The sequence below is a fragment of the Drosophila guanche genome, unplaced genomic scaffold, assembly GCF_900245975.1.
Source record: "Drosophila guanche unplaced genomic scaffold, DGUA_6, whole genome shotgun sequence".
Lineage (NCBI taxonomy): Eukaryota > Metazoa > Arthropoda > Insecta > Diptera > Drosophilidae > Drosophila > Drosophila guanche.
Window position 1 is genome coordinate 10826894 of NW_022995744.1, and position 13262 is coordinate 10840155.

General features: G+C 50.0%; 4 protein-coding genes across 19 annotated transcripts in view; 1 reads left to right on the plus strand and 3 right to left on the minus strand.

The window, feature by feature from the left end:
* Positions 1-13262, plus strand: part of LOC117580017 (protein furry) — a 63668-nt gene that overhangs the window by 37319 nt on the left and 13087 nt on the right. For 3 of the 16 annotated variants that reach the window (XM_034266223.1, XM_034266234.1, XM_034266229.1), the window contains 15 exons: positions 35-168; positions 242-340; positions 403-537; positions 595-766; positions 830-935; positions 999-1334; positions 3878-5483; positions 5544-6050; positions 6123-6743; positions 7055-7084; positions 7378-7425; positions 7545-8504; positions 8565-8810; positions 8870-9236; positions 9300-9684. In XM_034266223.1, the coding sequence (XP_034122114.1) occupies positions 35-168; positions 242-340; positions 403-537; positions 595-766; positions 830-935; positions 999-1334; positions 3878-5483; positions 5544-6050; positions 6123-6743; positions 7055-7084; positions 7378-7425; positions 7545-8504; positions 8565-8810; positions 8870-9236; positions 9300-9484 (5552 nt within the window). In that variant the 3' untranslated portion in view covers positions 9485-9684. The other 13 variants (XM_034266230.1, XM_034266236.1, XM_034266233.1 and 10 more) reach the window with 8 other exon arrangements.
* LOC117580032 (serine protease 1-like) lies at positions 1351-2257 on the minus strand. The gene is made up of 2 exons (XM_034266260.1): positions 1427-2257; positions 1351-1374 (listed from the first exon to the last, which is right to left on the minus strand). The coding sequence occupies exon 1, from the start codon at positions 2236-2238 to the stop codon at positions 1435-1437; it is 804 nt and encodes a 267-aa protein (XP_034122151.1). The 5' UTR covers positions 2239-2257; the 3' UTR covers positions 1351-1374; positions 1427-1434.
* LOC117580033 (serine protease 1-like) lies at positions 2742-3632 on the minus strand. Its single transcript, XM_034266261.1, has one exon. The coding sequence runs from the start codon at positions 3615-3617 to the stop codon at positions 2829-2831; it is 789 nt and encodes a 262-aa protein (XP_034122152.1). The 5' UTR covers positions 3618-3632; the 3' UTR covers positions 2742-2828.
* On the minus strand, positions 9716-11256 carry LOC117580027 (peptidyl-prolyl cis-trans isomerase D). Its single transcript, XM_034266253.1, has 4 exons — positions 11055-11256; positions 10750-10994; positions 10359-10679; positions 9716-10308 (listed from the first exon to the last, which is right to left on the minus strand). The coding sequence occupies exons 1-4, from the start codon at positions 11134-11136 to the stop codon at positions 9805-9807; spliced, it is 1152 nt and encodes a 383-aa protein (XP_034122144.1). The 5' UTR covers positions 11137-11256; the 3' UTR covers positions 9716-9804.

A 13262-nucleotide genomic window follows, 5' to 3' on the forward strand; every position in this document is an offset into this window, starting at 1 on the left:
ATATTTTTTTGTGTTTTTTGTTTGCTCTCTGCAGAAATAACGCATCGCTTTCAGAGTGCCCGCGAGGATGTGCGTGCCCTGCTGCTGCAGTGTCTGCTGCCCTGGCTGCAGAACATGGAACTGGTGGCCACGAGTGTGCCACCAGCCACGCCCCTCTCCTACATAATGGTAAGCATGAAATTGACTTCCGTCGTGCTCTCTGACTCGATTTTAATTCTCGTTTCCTGCTCTCTTCCGCCAGTACTTTCCGGATTCGGGCACACGAGGACGCCGCGAGGGCACCGGATCCACAGAGGCAACGGAAATGATTCTGAACAATCTTTTTTACATAACTTCCAAGGTAAGGAATAATCGTTCTCGTTGTCACTTTCAATCTTTAATCTTCGGCGTTCTCGGTTGCAGTTCTCGGATGCCCATCCGCGCGACATCGAGGAGCTGTGGGGCACCTTGTGTCAGTTCTGGCCCAACAATCTGAAGGTCATTCTGCGCTATCTGGTCATAATGAGCGGCATGGCCCCCACCGAACTGCTGCCCTATGTAATTTATTCTACATAATTCGCTGTGACAGAGCTAATCCTTTTCTTCTGTTGCCAGGCCAAGCGTGTGGCTCTCTATCTCGCTCGGAGCTGTCCGGATCGACTGCTGGATGAGCTGATGGCCGAGCTGCAGACAGTGGAGACTTTGAACTGTCTGATTGAGCGCACGGAGACGCCCCCCTTTTATCGGCTGACCAGCATGCGCAAGGCATCTAGTCACAGTGCTGATGGTAACGCCAGGAACCCTCTCTTAAAATGTAATATTTAAACCCAATTCCATTCTCTTCTGGCAGGCCAAGCAGTGGGTGGCATAAATGACTCCAGGATTCAAGATTTGGCAGTCGAAAAGGGCACCATCCACACCAAGCGCCACAGCGGCGAGGATCCTATTAAAATTGGGCAAGTCAATGAGCAAGTTGTTCGCCCCTAAAGCTCTCCAACTAATGTTAATCCCTTCCGCAGAACCTGCAAGTCGGATAGCGGCATTCGGGCGTATACCCAAGCTGCAGCTGCCGCAGCCGCCGCTGCTGTCACGCCCGGCTCTGGCGGAAGTCGTCCCCCCCGCGGCGCTGACAAGATACGGGCCGCATCTGGTCCTTCGATACTGCCCCGACCGGAGGACATACTGATAAACGACCCGGAGCTGCGACAGGAGGAAAATGTGGAGCTGCGCGGCACTTCAGACTCGCAACCAAATGCCCATCCACATCCCCTGCCTATGCCCGAATATGGCGGATACTTTGCACCACTCACCGAATTCCTGCCGGATGTCAGTTTGCCCATCAGCGGATTTCATCGGTGAGTCAGGGTAATAATTAGGCAGACCTTTGGGAAGTACTCTTTATTTTAGTATGGCGATACAGATATGTTGTAGAGTATTTTAAGAACAGATCTGTTATTAATAGTAAGCCACTCCTGAATTTTCGCGTATCCATTCCAAGTGATCGGTGACACGGGTATAGCCAGAAGGTCCATTCTTGCAGGATGTGGAGGCAAAGGTTATGACGCCGACGAGCATGGGATTGTCTTGTGTGACCAGTGGGCCACCAGAGTCACCACCGCAGACAGATTTGCCGTCCGACTGCCTGGTGCACATATCGGTGCTGGCGACAGAGCCGTAGGACTGGGCACACTCATTGTTGCTGATGATCTGCACGTCGATGCACTGAAGCCATTCCGCGAGATTGCCATTGTCCATGCCTCCCCAGCCGCAGGCGACGCACCACCAGCCCTCGAAGCGATCTCCCTGTTGGTTAAACTTCGGCAGAGGGATCTTGTTCACAACGTTGGTGAAGTCCACGTACGGAGTGCGAATGAGACCGATGTCATGGCCAGCCGAGTTGCCAAAGCCTGGGTGAAGGATGAAGTTGTTCCTTCTGACATTGTGCTTGTACAGGCCGTTCCAGCCCCAGTTGGAACCGTAGTTGATGTCCACCGAGTCCGTTGTGAGGCAGTGAGCAGCAGTCAGAACCCAAGTGTTGGATATTATGGTGCCAGCACCAACGGCTGCGCTGTTGCTGCCGTCTGTGAGCAGGAACAGTCCGACGATGTAGGGAGCCTTGCCCTCGTAGGCTGGATAGCCATTGACGATTCTATCCGAACGTTCAGTACGATTTCCCTGTGGTTGCCCGATCAAAGTGGGACTTCCACTGGCAAATACAAAGGCAGAAGCCAACAAGAGAATTGCACACGATGCCCTCATGGTTGTGCTGGAACTTGGATCTACACTGAGTAGGCTGTCAGCTTATATTCCATTTGGTAGCCACTAGAGTTAATATTTTGCATCCTATCTATGCAGATAACAATATTTTAATTACTTTTTTTGTTGGCCCATGGGGTCTCTTTTCAAGTGCAGGAAGGGAGCTCTCCAAGTCAGTTACTAGTACTTAGACATGATTGATAGGCAAGAAAAATATACCGATAAGGGCTATGAAGAATCCAAACCATAAATTTCCATATTTAAAAATTGATTAACTGAATTCGGGTTCTGTCTAACAAAAAATGTTTTCTCCATGGAAAGTTTTTGGGCGAATGAAAAAGTGTTGGTGAGCCTGTAGGCATGTACATAAGCTGATGTGTAGAATCACATTTTAAATTACATTTTGAATTACTTGGGTCTGTTAAACTGCTTAAAAGCTGTCCATGCAGTGTATTTTCGCGGATGTGCACGAACTCATCTCACGACCATGGCAAAAGCTTGTTTTAGTGATGCTCGCGGTGTCAGTTACACCGAAAATATATTTATTTTATATAAAGAGAAAACAAAAGAAAGATACGAAGCCACGATCGGTGTTAATAATAGGCAACTCCGGATTTTTCGCGTATCCAGTCCAAGTGATCGGTGACACGGGTGTAGCCGGAAGGTCCACTCTTACAGTTGCTGGATCCAAACGCTATAACGCCCACCTGCATAGGATTGTCGTGTGTGACCAGAGCGCCACCAGAGTCACCACCGCAGTTACCCTTTCCGTCCGACATTCTGGTGCACATGTCGGTGCTGGCGACAGAGCCATAGGACCTGGAACACTCATTGTTGCTGATAATCTGCACGTCGACGCACTGGAGCCAGACCGCGAGTTTGCCATTGGACATGCCACCCCAGCCGCAGGAAACGGTCCACCAGTTCTCGAAACGTTCTCCCTTTTGGCCAAACTTCGGAAGAGCGATTCTATTCACCACATTGGTGTACTCCACGTACGGAGTGCGGATCAAGCCGATGTCGTGACCAGCTGAGTTGCCAAAGCCTGGATGACGGAAGAAGTTCTCCTTCCTGACGTGGTGCTTGTACAGGCCGTTCCAACCCCGATTCGATCCGTAGTGGATGTCCACGGAGTCCGTGGTGAGGCAGTGGGCTGCGGTCAGGACCCAATTGTGGCCTATAACACTGCCAGCACCAACGGCGTTGCTGTTGCTTCCGTCCGTGAACAGAACAAGTCCAACAAGATAGGGCGCCTTGCCCTCGTAGGCTGGATAGCCATTGACAATCACATGATCCGGAGGCGTGTTTTCAGTGCCATTTTCTTGAGCAAATCCAAAGGCAAAAGCAAAAGCCAACAATAAGATTCCCCCCAATAGTTGCATGATTGTGCAGGAACTTTGTTCTCAACTGGGGTTGTCTGCCCACTTATATACGATATTTGAGCCACTGGCTAAGGGTTTACCATTGAACCTGGGAAGTACTCCAGCTTGGGGGGTAATTAGCGATACAAGCGAGCAACGTGAGATATATTTGTATCTGCTAATGGCCATTAGTTTTAACGTTCTTCAAATGTAATTTATGGAAGAAACTCTGCTAAACCATGTAGTTTGATATCCAATCTCAATATTGCTCTAATTTGCAGATGCAACGTAGCCGTGATGCTGCTCACAGACATTGTGGTAGATGGAATACCGGGCATCGATTGGACTCTGCACTTGCCTTTGATGCTGCACATTCTGTTCCTTGGCCTGGACCACACACGGATTATTGTGCGGGAGCATTGCAAGCAGCTGTGCGTCAATCTATTGATCGTGCTGGCCGAGCACAACGATCACCTGACCGTGGCCCGCATTCTGCTGAACAGCGAGACAAGTAAACTGGACCTGGGCCTGACCGTGCCCGCCCTGCCCGTGATCGACAACAATTTCACGGAGCTGCATCAGCAGTTCGACAGCTATTTGCTGCATGTAAGCCCGCAGGCAGCGGCCTATGCCCTGCAGCACAATCTGTCCAGCTCCACGATTATTGCGGCACACTCCAGCTCCAGCGCCAATCAGCAGAATCAGCCGAAAACGCCGCATAACCTGCAGCAGGCAACTGGAGGCCAGACAAACACCAATGCCACGATCCCAGGTCTGGCAGGTACGCCCGCTGCACTGCAAATCAATCCGAATAATTCGGAGAACTCGGAAGTGCCGCTCATCAATGCGGACGAGCATGCACCGCCCCAACCCGGCCCCAGCATGCCCATTGCGCATGTGATCAAGAGCCTGCTGAAGTTCCTCGCGCAGGACACATGCCAGCAGCTGTGGAACTACGAGGACATCACCGCTAAAGTGTGGGCCGTAAAGTCAGCAGAGCAGCTGAGCTGCTTTCTCAAGCACATGGTGAAGGTGTTCGCGGACAGCTATCCACAGGCTCGCATCGCCGAGCGCTGGGCACAGACCGCACTGCAGCTGGGACTCTCCTGCTCCTCGCGACACTATGCCGGACGTTGTCTGCAGATCTTCCGGGCCCTGAATGTGCCCATCAACTCTCGCATGCTGTCGGATATCCTGTCCAGGCTAGTGGAGACGGTGGCCGAGCAGGGCGAGGACATGCAGGGCTATGTGACGGAGCTTTTGCTCACTCTGGAAGCGGCCGTGGACAGCCTCGACTCGGACTTCCGGCCGCTGGATGTAATGAAGGACATTTTCAAGAGCACACCCAATCTGAACAACAAAGACGGCGGCCCCAACTCCATTCTGCCCGGCAAGAAGTCGCCCTCAGGCATGACGCCTCAGTCATCCAACTACTCGATACCCAGCCATGGACGCAGTACCAGCTACTCGGTCTCCTACTGTGGCCGCAAGGCCAACAACTCGCCCTGCGATAAGCAGGTGGAGCTGAGGAACCGCTCCTCTGGCATTGATCTCGAGCGCAGCGTTGTCAGCAAGTTTGGTGTCGGCGGAGTGGGCATGGGCGCTGGCTCTGCCCTGTCGCGATCCCGTAGCGCGCAAAGTCTGAAGATGCTAGGCGACACAGCCACGCAGGATGACAAGATGACGATCTTGGCACAGCTCTTCTGGCTATCGGTGTCGCTGTTGGAGTCGGACTACGAGCATGAGTTCATGCTGGCTCTGCGCCTGCTGACCAGAGTGCTGCACCGCCTGCCGCTGGATCGACCAGATGCAAGGGACAAGGTGGAAAAGCTGCAGCAGCAGCTGAAATGGACAGCCTATCCGGGTGTGCATGCGCTGCTCCTGAAGGTGCGTTCTTAGAAGGGGAAAACGGTTGAACCAGAAAGTATTTATCGATTTCTGTTCTAGGGCTGCACTCACAGTGCCACCTACGAGCCGACCATCACGCTTCTATCCCAGTTTGCACCGCTGCTCACGCTGCCCGTTTGCGATCCGACACAGAGTTGTGCCTTCCCCATGAACGTGATTGCGCTGCTGCCGTACATGCTGTTGCACTACGAGGATGCCAACGAGATCTGCATACGCAGTGCCGAGAACATTGCTCAGGTATCCACGGAATTAGGCGCCAAGCTCGAGAATCTGGGCACTGTGATGTTGCTGTACAGCCGCAAGACCTTCTGCAAGGAGTCCTTCCAGTGGACAAAGTGTGTGGTCAAGTATCTGCATGACACGTACGCCCACATGGGTCTCCACATGGTGGCCTTCCTCATCGAGGTGCTGGAGAAGGGGCCGCAGCAGGTGCAGGTGCCCGTTTTGAATGTCATCCACTGCATGCTGCACTACGTCGATCTGTCGGCACCGCAAGCCCAGACCATCAATGCAGATCTGTTGCGTGCCGTTGGAAAATACCTGGATGTAAGTTGGACCTTGGAAAAGTATTCTCCCATGAGCTGAGAAGTAATGTTATTTTTGCATGTTTTATGGCAGACGGTGAACTGGAAGGACTCGCTGAAGATCCTCAAACTGATTGTGACGCGCAGCTCCTCGCTGCAGGTGGTGCCGCCCAGCGATGGCAGCAGCGCCGGGTTATCGTTCTCCTTCTACGGCGCATATCCGGACTCGGATATGTTCTGTAAAAAGGAACTGGCCGGTCGCACCATGGAGTTCACCTTTGACGTCTCACAAACACCGCTCATCGGCCGCCGCATCCTGCTCAAGAACGAAGAGTCAGTCCCGGCCGGAGCTGCATCCACCACGGGCAGCTCTTCGCTGAATTCCACCCTGACCAATGCAACAACGGTGTCTGTGGCGCCCAGTGCCCAGCAGCAGGCCAATGCACAGCTGCAACAGCAACGCGCCCAATCGAATGTGGCGGCCATTGCCGCAGCGGCTGCTGCCCAGCATCAGCAACAGCATGCGATCGGAGCCGGAAGCAGCCTGGTGGGCACACCGAACTCGCCACGGCGCAGTGCAAGCTTGTCGCCGGCGGATACCGTGCCCTTGAGTGGATGGAAGCGGCCCTGGATGTCGCAGTGTCGCGTGCGTGAGTGTCTGGTCAATTTGCTGACCACCTGTGGCCAGCGTGTCGGCCTGCCCAAGTCGCCATCGGTAAGTGATTGCTTTGACGGGAGCGGGAGCTGGAGCTGCTTCAGCATTCGGTTGCTGCTTGTACATAGCCAGGTGCATGCCTTAGGCTCCCCTAGAGCTATCCTAATCCACCCTTCTCTACTCTACTCTCTGATGTGGTCTTCATGCATATGCGATTATTTATTTCTAACTCTTTTTCTTTCATGTAAAACAAAAACAAAAACAAAAAAATCAAAATCCAAAAACCAAAAAACAATTAACACGCCATTATCATCATTAACAAATCAACCCAAATCGATACCAAATCGAAACATACTCGTACTCAATCCTAGGATGATTTCATAAACTCAATTTGCTCAAAGGTAAAGGACACGTTTCTCTGTGCCGCGACTTGTCTTCTTTTTTGCTTTTTCTGTGTATCATATATTTACGATAAGATCGCATGTAGTAGCTTTTTTCCCAAGCAATTCAATTCGTTTCTGTTTCTGCCTGTGTTTCATTCCCATACATTCCAACACGAACCGCCATTCGCTTGACCCGTTATGTTATCCCATTACCATTTTCATTTCCATGTTGTGCATGTGTTTTGTTTGAAACTGTACCTTTCGTTTCGTTTCGTTTACACTGTTTGTCGTTTATCTGGGAACACATTTAGTCGTTTAGCACGTCACTACTAACCGGATCGATTGCGACCAGACAAAGCGTAAGCTTTATCTTATCTCTACTATTCAACTCTATTATACTATATAATCCCTGAATGTTTATCCCTCTCGTATTGCTCAGAGTCTTACTAATATCTGCCCACCACTCGCCCCACCACAGGTTATCTTCAGCCAGTCTTCGGATCTGATGGAGCGGCAGTCATCGGCCGCCTCTTCCACCGAAGAGACCTCGGGTCCGCAGGGCGATCTGAGCAGCGGCTCGCGTCGCGACGATGGCCAGCCCGACTTTACCGTCTTCAAGGACTTTGACTTCCTCGAGTACGAGGACAGCATTGCCGGCGAGTCCACGGACAACTTCAACTGGGGCGTGCGTCGTCATCAGTTGTTCGAGGGCGATGAGGACCGTCTGAATTGCGGCAGTGGCATCGGCGGTTCCATCAAGGGAGGACATTCTTCCGCTCTGGAGGACAGCTTCAGTGACAAGACGCCGATACTGAGCAAGCGCAAACGACAGACTGCGGACGATTCCTCCGATGAAGAGGCCGAATCCGAGTCCCCCCTGGATGAGGATCATCGCCAGTCGTTCCTAAAGTCTGGCTACAGTGCTGTGCCGCCCACATCCCTCAGTCTGCGTGAGAGGCGGCGTCGCAACTCTGTCTCGCGGAGTGACACCAGCGGTTCCAGTGCTGGCGACCTGGGCGATATAACGCCATGCAACGCCTCGCCGCATTTGCCGGGCATCATAAGATTCGGTGCCGCCATTCGGGATGAGGCGGAGGAGAACTGGCGGCGGCAGTTGCAGGCCATGCTGGTGAACCAGCCCTCGGCTCACACATCGGAGCTGCTGCAGCAGCTCTACAGGCTGGTCAAGGAGATAACTTTCAAGACGATTAGCATTTCTAAGGAGGCAAAGAAGTTCTTCACTGGCATTGGCTCACAGCTGGGCAATCGGATCTCTCTATTCACCGACCTGCTGAGCTCTCGGGCTGATCCGCCACAGGTGTGGTGCAGCGAGTTGCAAGCGACTACTCCCAAGCTGTTTGAGACGCTGCGCTTCAATGTGCTGGAAGTGCAAGAGCATTTGGAGACTTTCTTTGACCGCAAGGACCAGGTCTTGGAGGTGAAATAATCATACCTTTGCCAATATAGACATTATAATAATTATATTTGTATATTCCAGTGTCTCGATGCTGTGAAGACCAGTTGCAAGCTGTCGCTCTTCAACGAATCCGATGTGGCTGCATCTGGCTTGGAGCTGCCCAGCTGTTCCAGCATTGCGTACATGCCATTTGACCCAGCCTCCACCGAGGTGGTTTTAGACCTGGGACGCTCTTTGTACAAGCTAATGTTCCAACTGCTGCTGCTTATTGAATCGAATCACAAGATATCCTCGAATGTGGTTAATCATTTCCGCATCAACGAAGACGTGAGTGAACGAAGAGTTAAAGCGAGGATCTTTCTAACATAAAATCACTCCAATTGCAGATGCATGACATATCCGATCTCTATGCTCTGGTTCGCGATGCTTTGGTGCGATACACCAGCGAAGCCGAACTGGATTGCCTGGAATCTTCAACTTCCACGGAGGGTGAGCACACGCCGACTCCGTCGCCGGGCTTGCCCATGACTCAGGAGGAATTTGAGACAGCTCTGCACGAGCACATCGATCTGCAACGCTGGCCCAGCGCCATTGCTCATGTGCGTCAGTATCGGCGGGTGTCGACGCTGGTCGCTGCCGGAGATCAAAACCTGACCCTGTGTAGCTATAGTAACCTGGACAGTCGAATGAAATGCGATGAGATGTCGGTAATATTGAATGCATATGCGCATGGCATCATGAAGGACCGAACGGGTATGCTTAGAAATCAAGAAAACCGATTCCATGAACCACACTACCTTGCTCTCTCTTCTTCAGCAGAAGCCTTTATCGTATCTAAATCGGATTCGGAACTGTTTGAGGTATATGCTATACTCTCGGAGAACTTGTATCATGTATCCAGCGCTCTGACCAACATGGAGATCAGCATGAAGAGCTACTCGGCAAGCAGCGCCTCCGGCAATCTGCATCGCAGCGAACAGGACATTGTGACAAATCTTTAAATACGACTATACGTAGGCTAAGTTTATAGCAAATCTAAGCTACTTTTATACATATGTAATCGGTTAGCCCGTAAGAAACATTGTAGACACTACAATGTAGGTAAGCGATCATTATTAATTGTGTGCGATCAAATGTGTTTTAGGTACTATCTAAATATTTATCAATTACAGAGCGCAATCCATCATTTACTCTCCCGAAAGAAGAACGTGAGATTTGATCTTTGTTTTTGTGGAAGTCATCCACTGACTGCTGTTGCTCATAACTCAAAAACATTTATTAATAAGTAAGTATTTACATTTAACACAACTAATTCCCGAAACTATGCAAATAGATTTTTGAGCGCGTTACGCTGTTGTCGGTTGTACTCAGCCAGGAGCTGCTTGGTGCCGTTCAGTTCATTTAGGATTTGCTTGTTGTCCGGCAGGAGAGCGTGGGCACTCTTCAGATCGTTGATGGCCTCCTCGTAGTTGCGCAGGGCGCGATGTGCCTGGCCCCGCCTGTAGAAGGCTTTGCTGCATCTAGGATCCAGTCTAATGGCCTCGGAGCAGTCGTATTTGGCACTTGCGTAGTTTCCCAACTTAAGATCGACAGCGGCCGAGTTGATGCTGTTGACCGTAAAAAAAGCTTCAAGTTTTCTCATACTCGCATCGTTGGAGGTCTTTTTAACGTTTCTCAGTGGCTGCCAGCCGAACTGGTTGCTCAGGTAATGGTAGTAGCGATTTGCCTTGCGGTATTTGGCACGAGCTTCGTGATAACGACCCAACTGATAGAAGTGATTGCCCGATTGGCGAACGCCCGTCAGCAGATCCACTGCTTCGTCGGACTGCAAGAGATGTGATGAATCTGATAATCATTCTAATTTGCTTTACTCACTGTGTACTTATCGGACTTGCCCGTCCAGTCCATTGGGTAGGGCGGGAGCTTGTCTGGAGTCTCGTCGCTGCACTCGATGCCCCAGTCCTCGCCTTGCGCCAGTTCACCGCAGTTCCTTATCACAATCTCCGCCGTGGGATCTCCCTCGTCGTTGCAGTTCAGTTCCATTTCGGCTACGACACCCAGACCGCGCAGCACGCGGCCTACAACCACATTGATTCCGTTTAGATTTTCGCAACCCACGGCCGTTACGAAGAACTGTGAGTTGTTGGTGTTTGGGGTGCCATAGTTGGCCATGCTCACCACCCCTTCCTCGTTGTGCTGCGGAGAGGGATTCAACGTTAAATCATTAGTGTGCTTAAAACGTTCTCTAAATGCAATGTTTTCCCACCGTGAGCTGAAAGTTTTCGTCCTCGAATACAGGCCCATAAATACTCTCGCCGCTGGTGCCATCGTTCTTAACCACATCCCCACTCTGCGCAGCGAACACCCGCTTGATTCTGTGAAAACGGTTGCCCTTGTAGTGCAGCGGCTGTCCGAGCTGCCCTATTCCGCACTCTCCCGTACACAGGGCCCGGAAATTTTCCGCTGTCTTTGGCACAACATCCTTGCGCAGCTCAATTACCATGCGTCCCGCTGTGACATATGGAAAAATGAGGTTGGCATGGAGATGTCTTGGAGATCAACTCAACTCACCATCCTCCTGGCCAATATCAATGTCCATGAAGACAATAGGATTTGTTGCCCTCACAGGTTGCAGCAGTTTTCGTCCATCCATGTTTGTGCTCCCCGGCGGGCAATTAAACTAAAGTAATAGTTTTGCTTTCACTTAATATATTATTTAATTGTTGGGAAACTAATTAAGGCGAATTTCACTTGGTTGTGATTGTTTACATACATTTTTAGTGTGGCAGCAGCGATGCTTCTGTTTTATGGCGGCGAGCTGTTCTCAGCCATCAGTAATACTCGATATACCCGTTTCCTATCGATATTTCTATTAATCGTTTTGAAGCACTGGTTACCAACACAACATAGCTGCTGCATATTTCAGAATTTGATTAAAACGGCAATTACAAAAACCAAAGCAAGTCGTTAGCACTATCCAATCTTCAAGAAAATTGATTCTTCTATCTCATGAAATTATATGTGAAGTGTGGAGAGACTAAGCTTGCTGGTAAAATAGAACAGAATATCAAAATCAAGTAAAATTATTTTCCTCGGTATATTTTTAAAATGCTAGGGTATTTTTCTTAATACTTCTAGGGGTCAGACGGTATATTTTCTCGATAGAACTGCGGCCACACTGCAATAAGAACACAAAATTTCCAATTTACTGTAAAAACCAATACAAAAAGGATAATTATCCATAAAGAACATAAATAAAACGATAAATAGTCATCGCTGATACCGCATCATGTCAATTGCAGTATAAGTAAAAAGCGGTAGGTACCAAACAGGCAGTGTGCTACATTTTGTGTCCTTGCGGCCTGTTCTATCGTTTGGATGATCATTTGCCAAGTTTAATAAATTTCTTTAGTTTTTAGAACTATATTCTTGTGCGGCAAGGCAAAGTAGGACATCCAGATCCCACGTCTACTACCTGGTGGACAATTTGAATGGAACGTGGATCGGTGGCCGACGCAGAAAACCAGAAAAGACATCCGGTGGATCTTGGGGGATCTGCAAAGGGATGTCATCTGCGGTGCCAACTCGGAGCCGTTTTTGAGCACATGCGAACTCAAAACATTCTGCGAGTTTAGCTTAGCACCAGGAGGCCACCTCGCTCATGAGCGGAACTCAAGTAAGTTTCGAATCACTCTCCCGACGCCAATCCGCTTTGATAGCTAACAAATATCGTCTCTCCCAAATTCAATTCTCAGCTTTTCAATAGTAGTTTGACACTCTGTCTCGGCTGCATTTGGAGCCCGAGCATCAGTCTATACGGATCAGATATTAAGCAGCACAATTCGTTTGATACATGCCTGGGGAATGTGATAAAATAGGTGATGTCTGCCAACTGGAGGCAAAGCTGGATGACACTCAAAAGAGGACCAGTCGGAAAAATATAAGCGTCTCATGAACCATGGGGTCAGTGACAGATGAACGATTCTTGTTATTGGCCCATTTGGACAAGAGATATACATATTTTGATCCTCTACTGGCCTTGGCGCGGATAGAAAGATAGCTCCAGCGGCCACACGGCACCCGCAAAGATCCTGCTGCTGCAGGGTGCGATATGGATCCTATTTCAAGGCGAATGCGCGCAAGTCCCGGGCCCTAAAGCTATACTGTACCACCTGATGAGGAACTGCATCCCATCGATAATCTGAAAGTATTACCAGCTCGCAGACGGAGCGAGACGATGCAGATATTGAACTTGTTTAGTGCTCGACAGGATGCCATTTGGTCCAGATGCCAGGAAAAGAGCAAGGATTCGAGTTTGCGATATTTGCCTCAATTTAGTGTAGATGAAAAGAGGTGCAATGAGATGGTAAGGTGTAAGGTTGACTCTGCCAACATTTCTCTTTTAAAATATTCTCGTTTTATATTTTTCAGAAAATAAAATCGCTTTCATCATGGCGCTGAAGGATGAGGATCTTGCAGCTTTTGCAATACACAAATGGTCGATGTTGTATAGGTATCGTCCCCAACATTGGGCTCAACTATGTGGTGATCCAGCTGGAGCGTGAATGCGCTGTGATTACAACCAAGGCTGGGGGGTCGCAGCACCCGGCAAACATAACCATACAGGAGCGAATCCTACTTCCTTGAAGTGGACCATTTCCAATCTGAGAGTGGTAACCGAATCGGATTGGGGCGGGATTGGGTTTTCACAAATAAAAGTGTAGCATACTTTCACCCGGCTTGTATTAGTTTATAATATGTGTAGTATCTTTTCGGGGC

Bases quoted from the DNA above. Each gene is read 5' to 3' on its own strand.
- LOC117580032 (XM_034266260.1), bottom strand. From the start codon at position 2,238: ATGAGGGCATCGTGTGCAATTCTCTTGTTGGCTTCTGCCTTTGTATTT.
- LOC117580033 (XM_034266261.1), bottom strand. From the start codon at position 3,617: ATGCAACTATTGGGGGGAATCTTATTGTTGGCTTTTGCTTTTGCCTTT.
- LOC117580027 (XM_034266253.1), bottom strand. From the start codon at position 11,136: ATGGATGGACGAAAACTGCTGCAACCTGTGAGGGCAACAAATCCTATT. The intron at 10,995-11,054 runs GTGAGTTGAGTT...CATATGTCACAG, and splicing joins TGATATTGGCCAGGAGGATG to CGGGACGCATGGTAATTGAG. The intron at 10,309-10,358 runs GTGAGTAAAGCA...CATCTCTTGCAG, and splicing joins GCAAGTCCGATAAGTACACA to TCCGACGAAGCAGTGGATCT.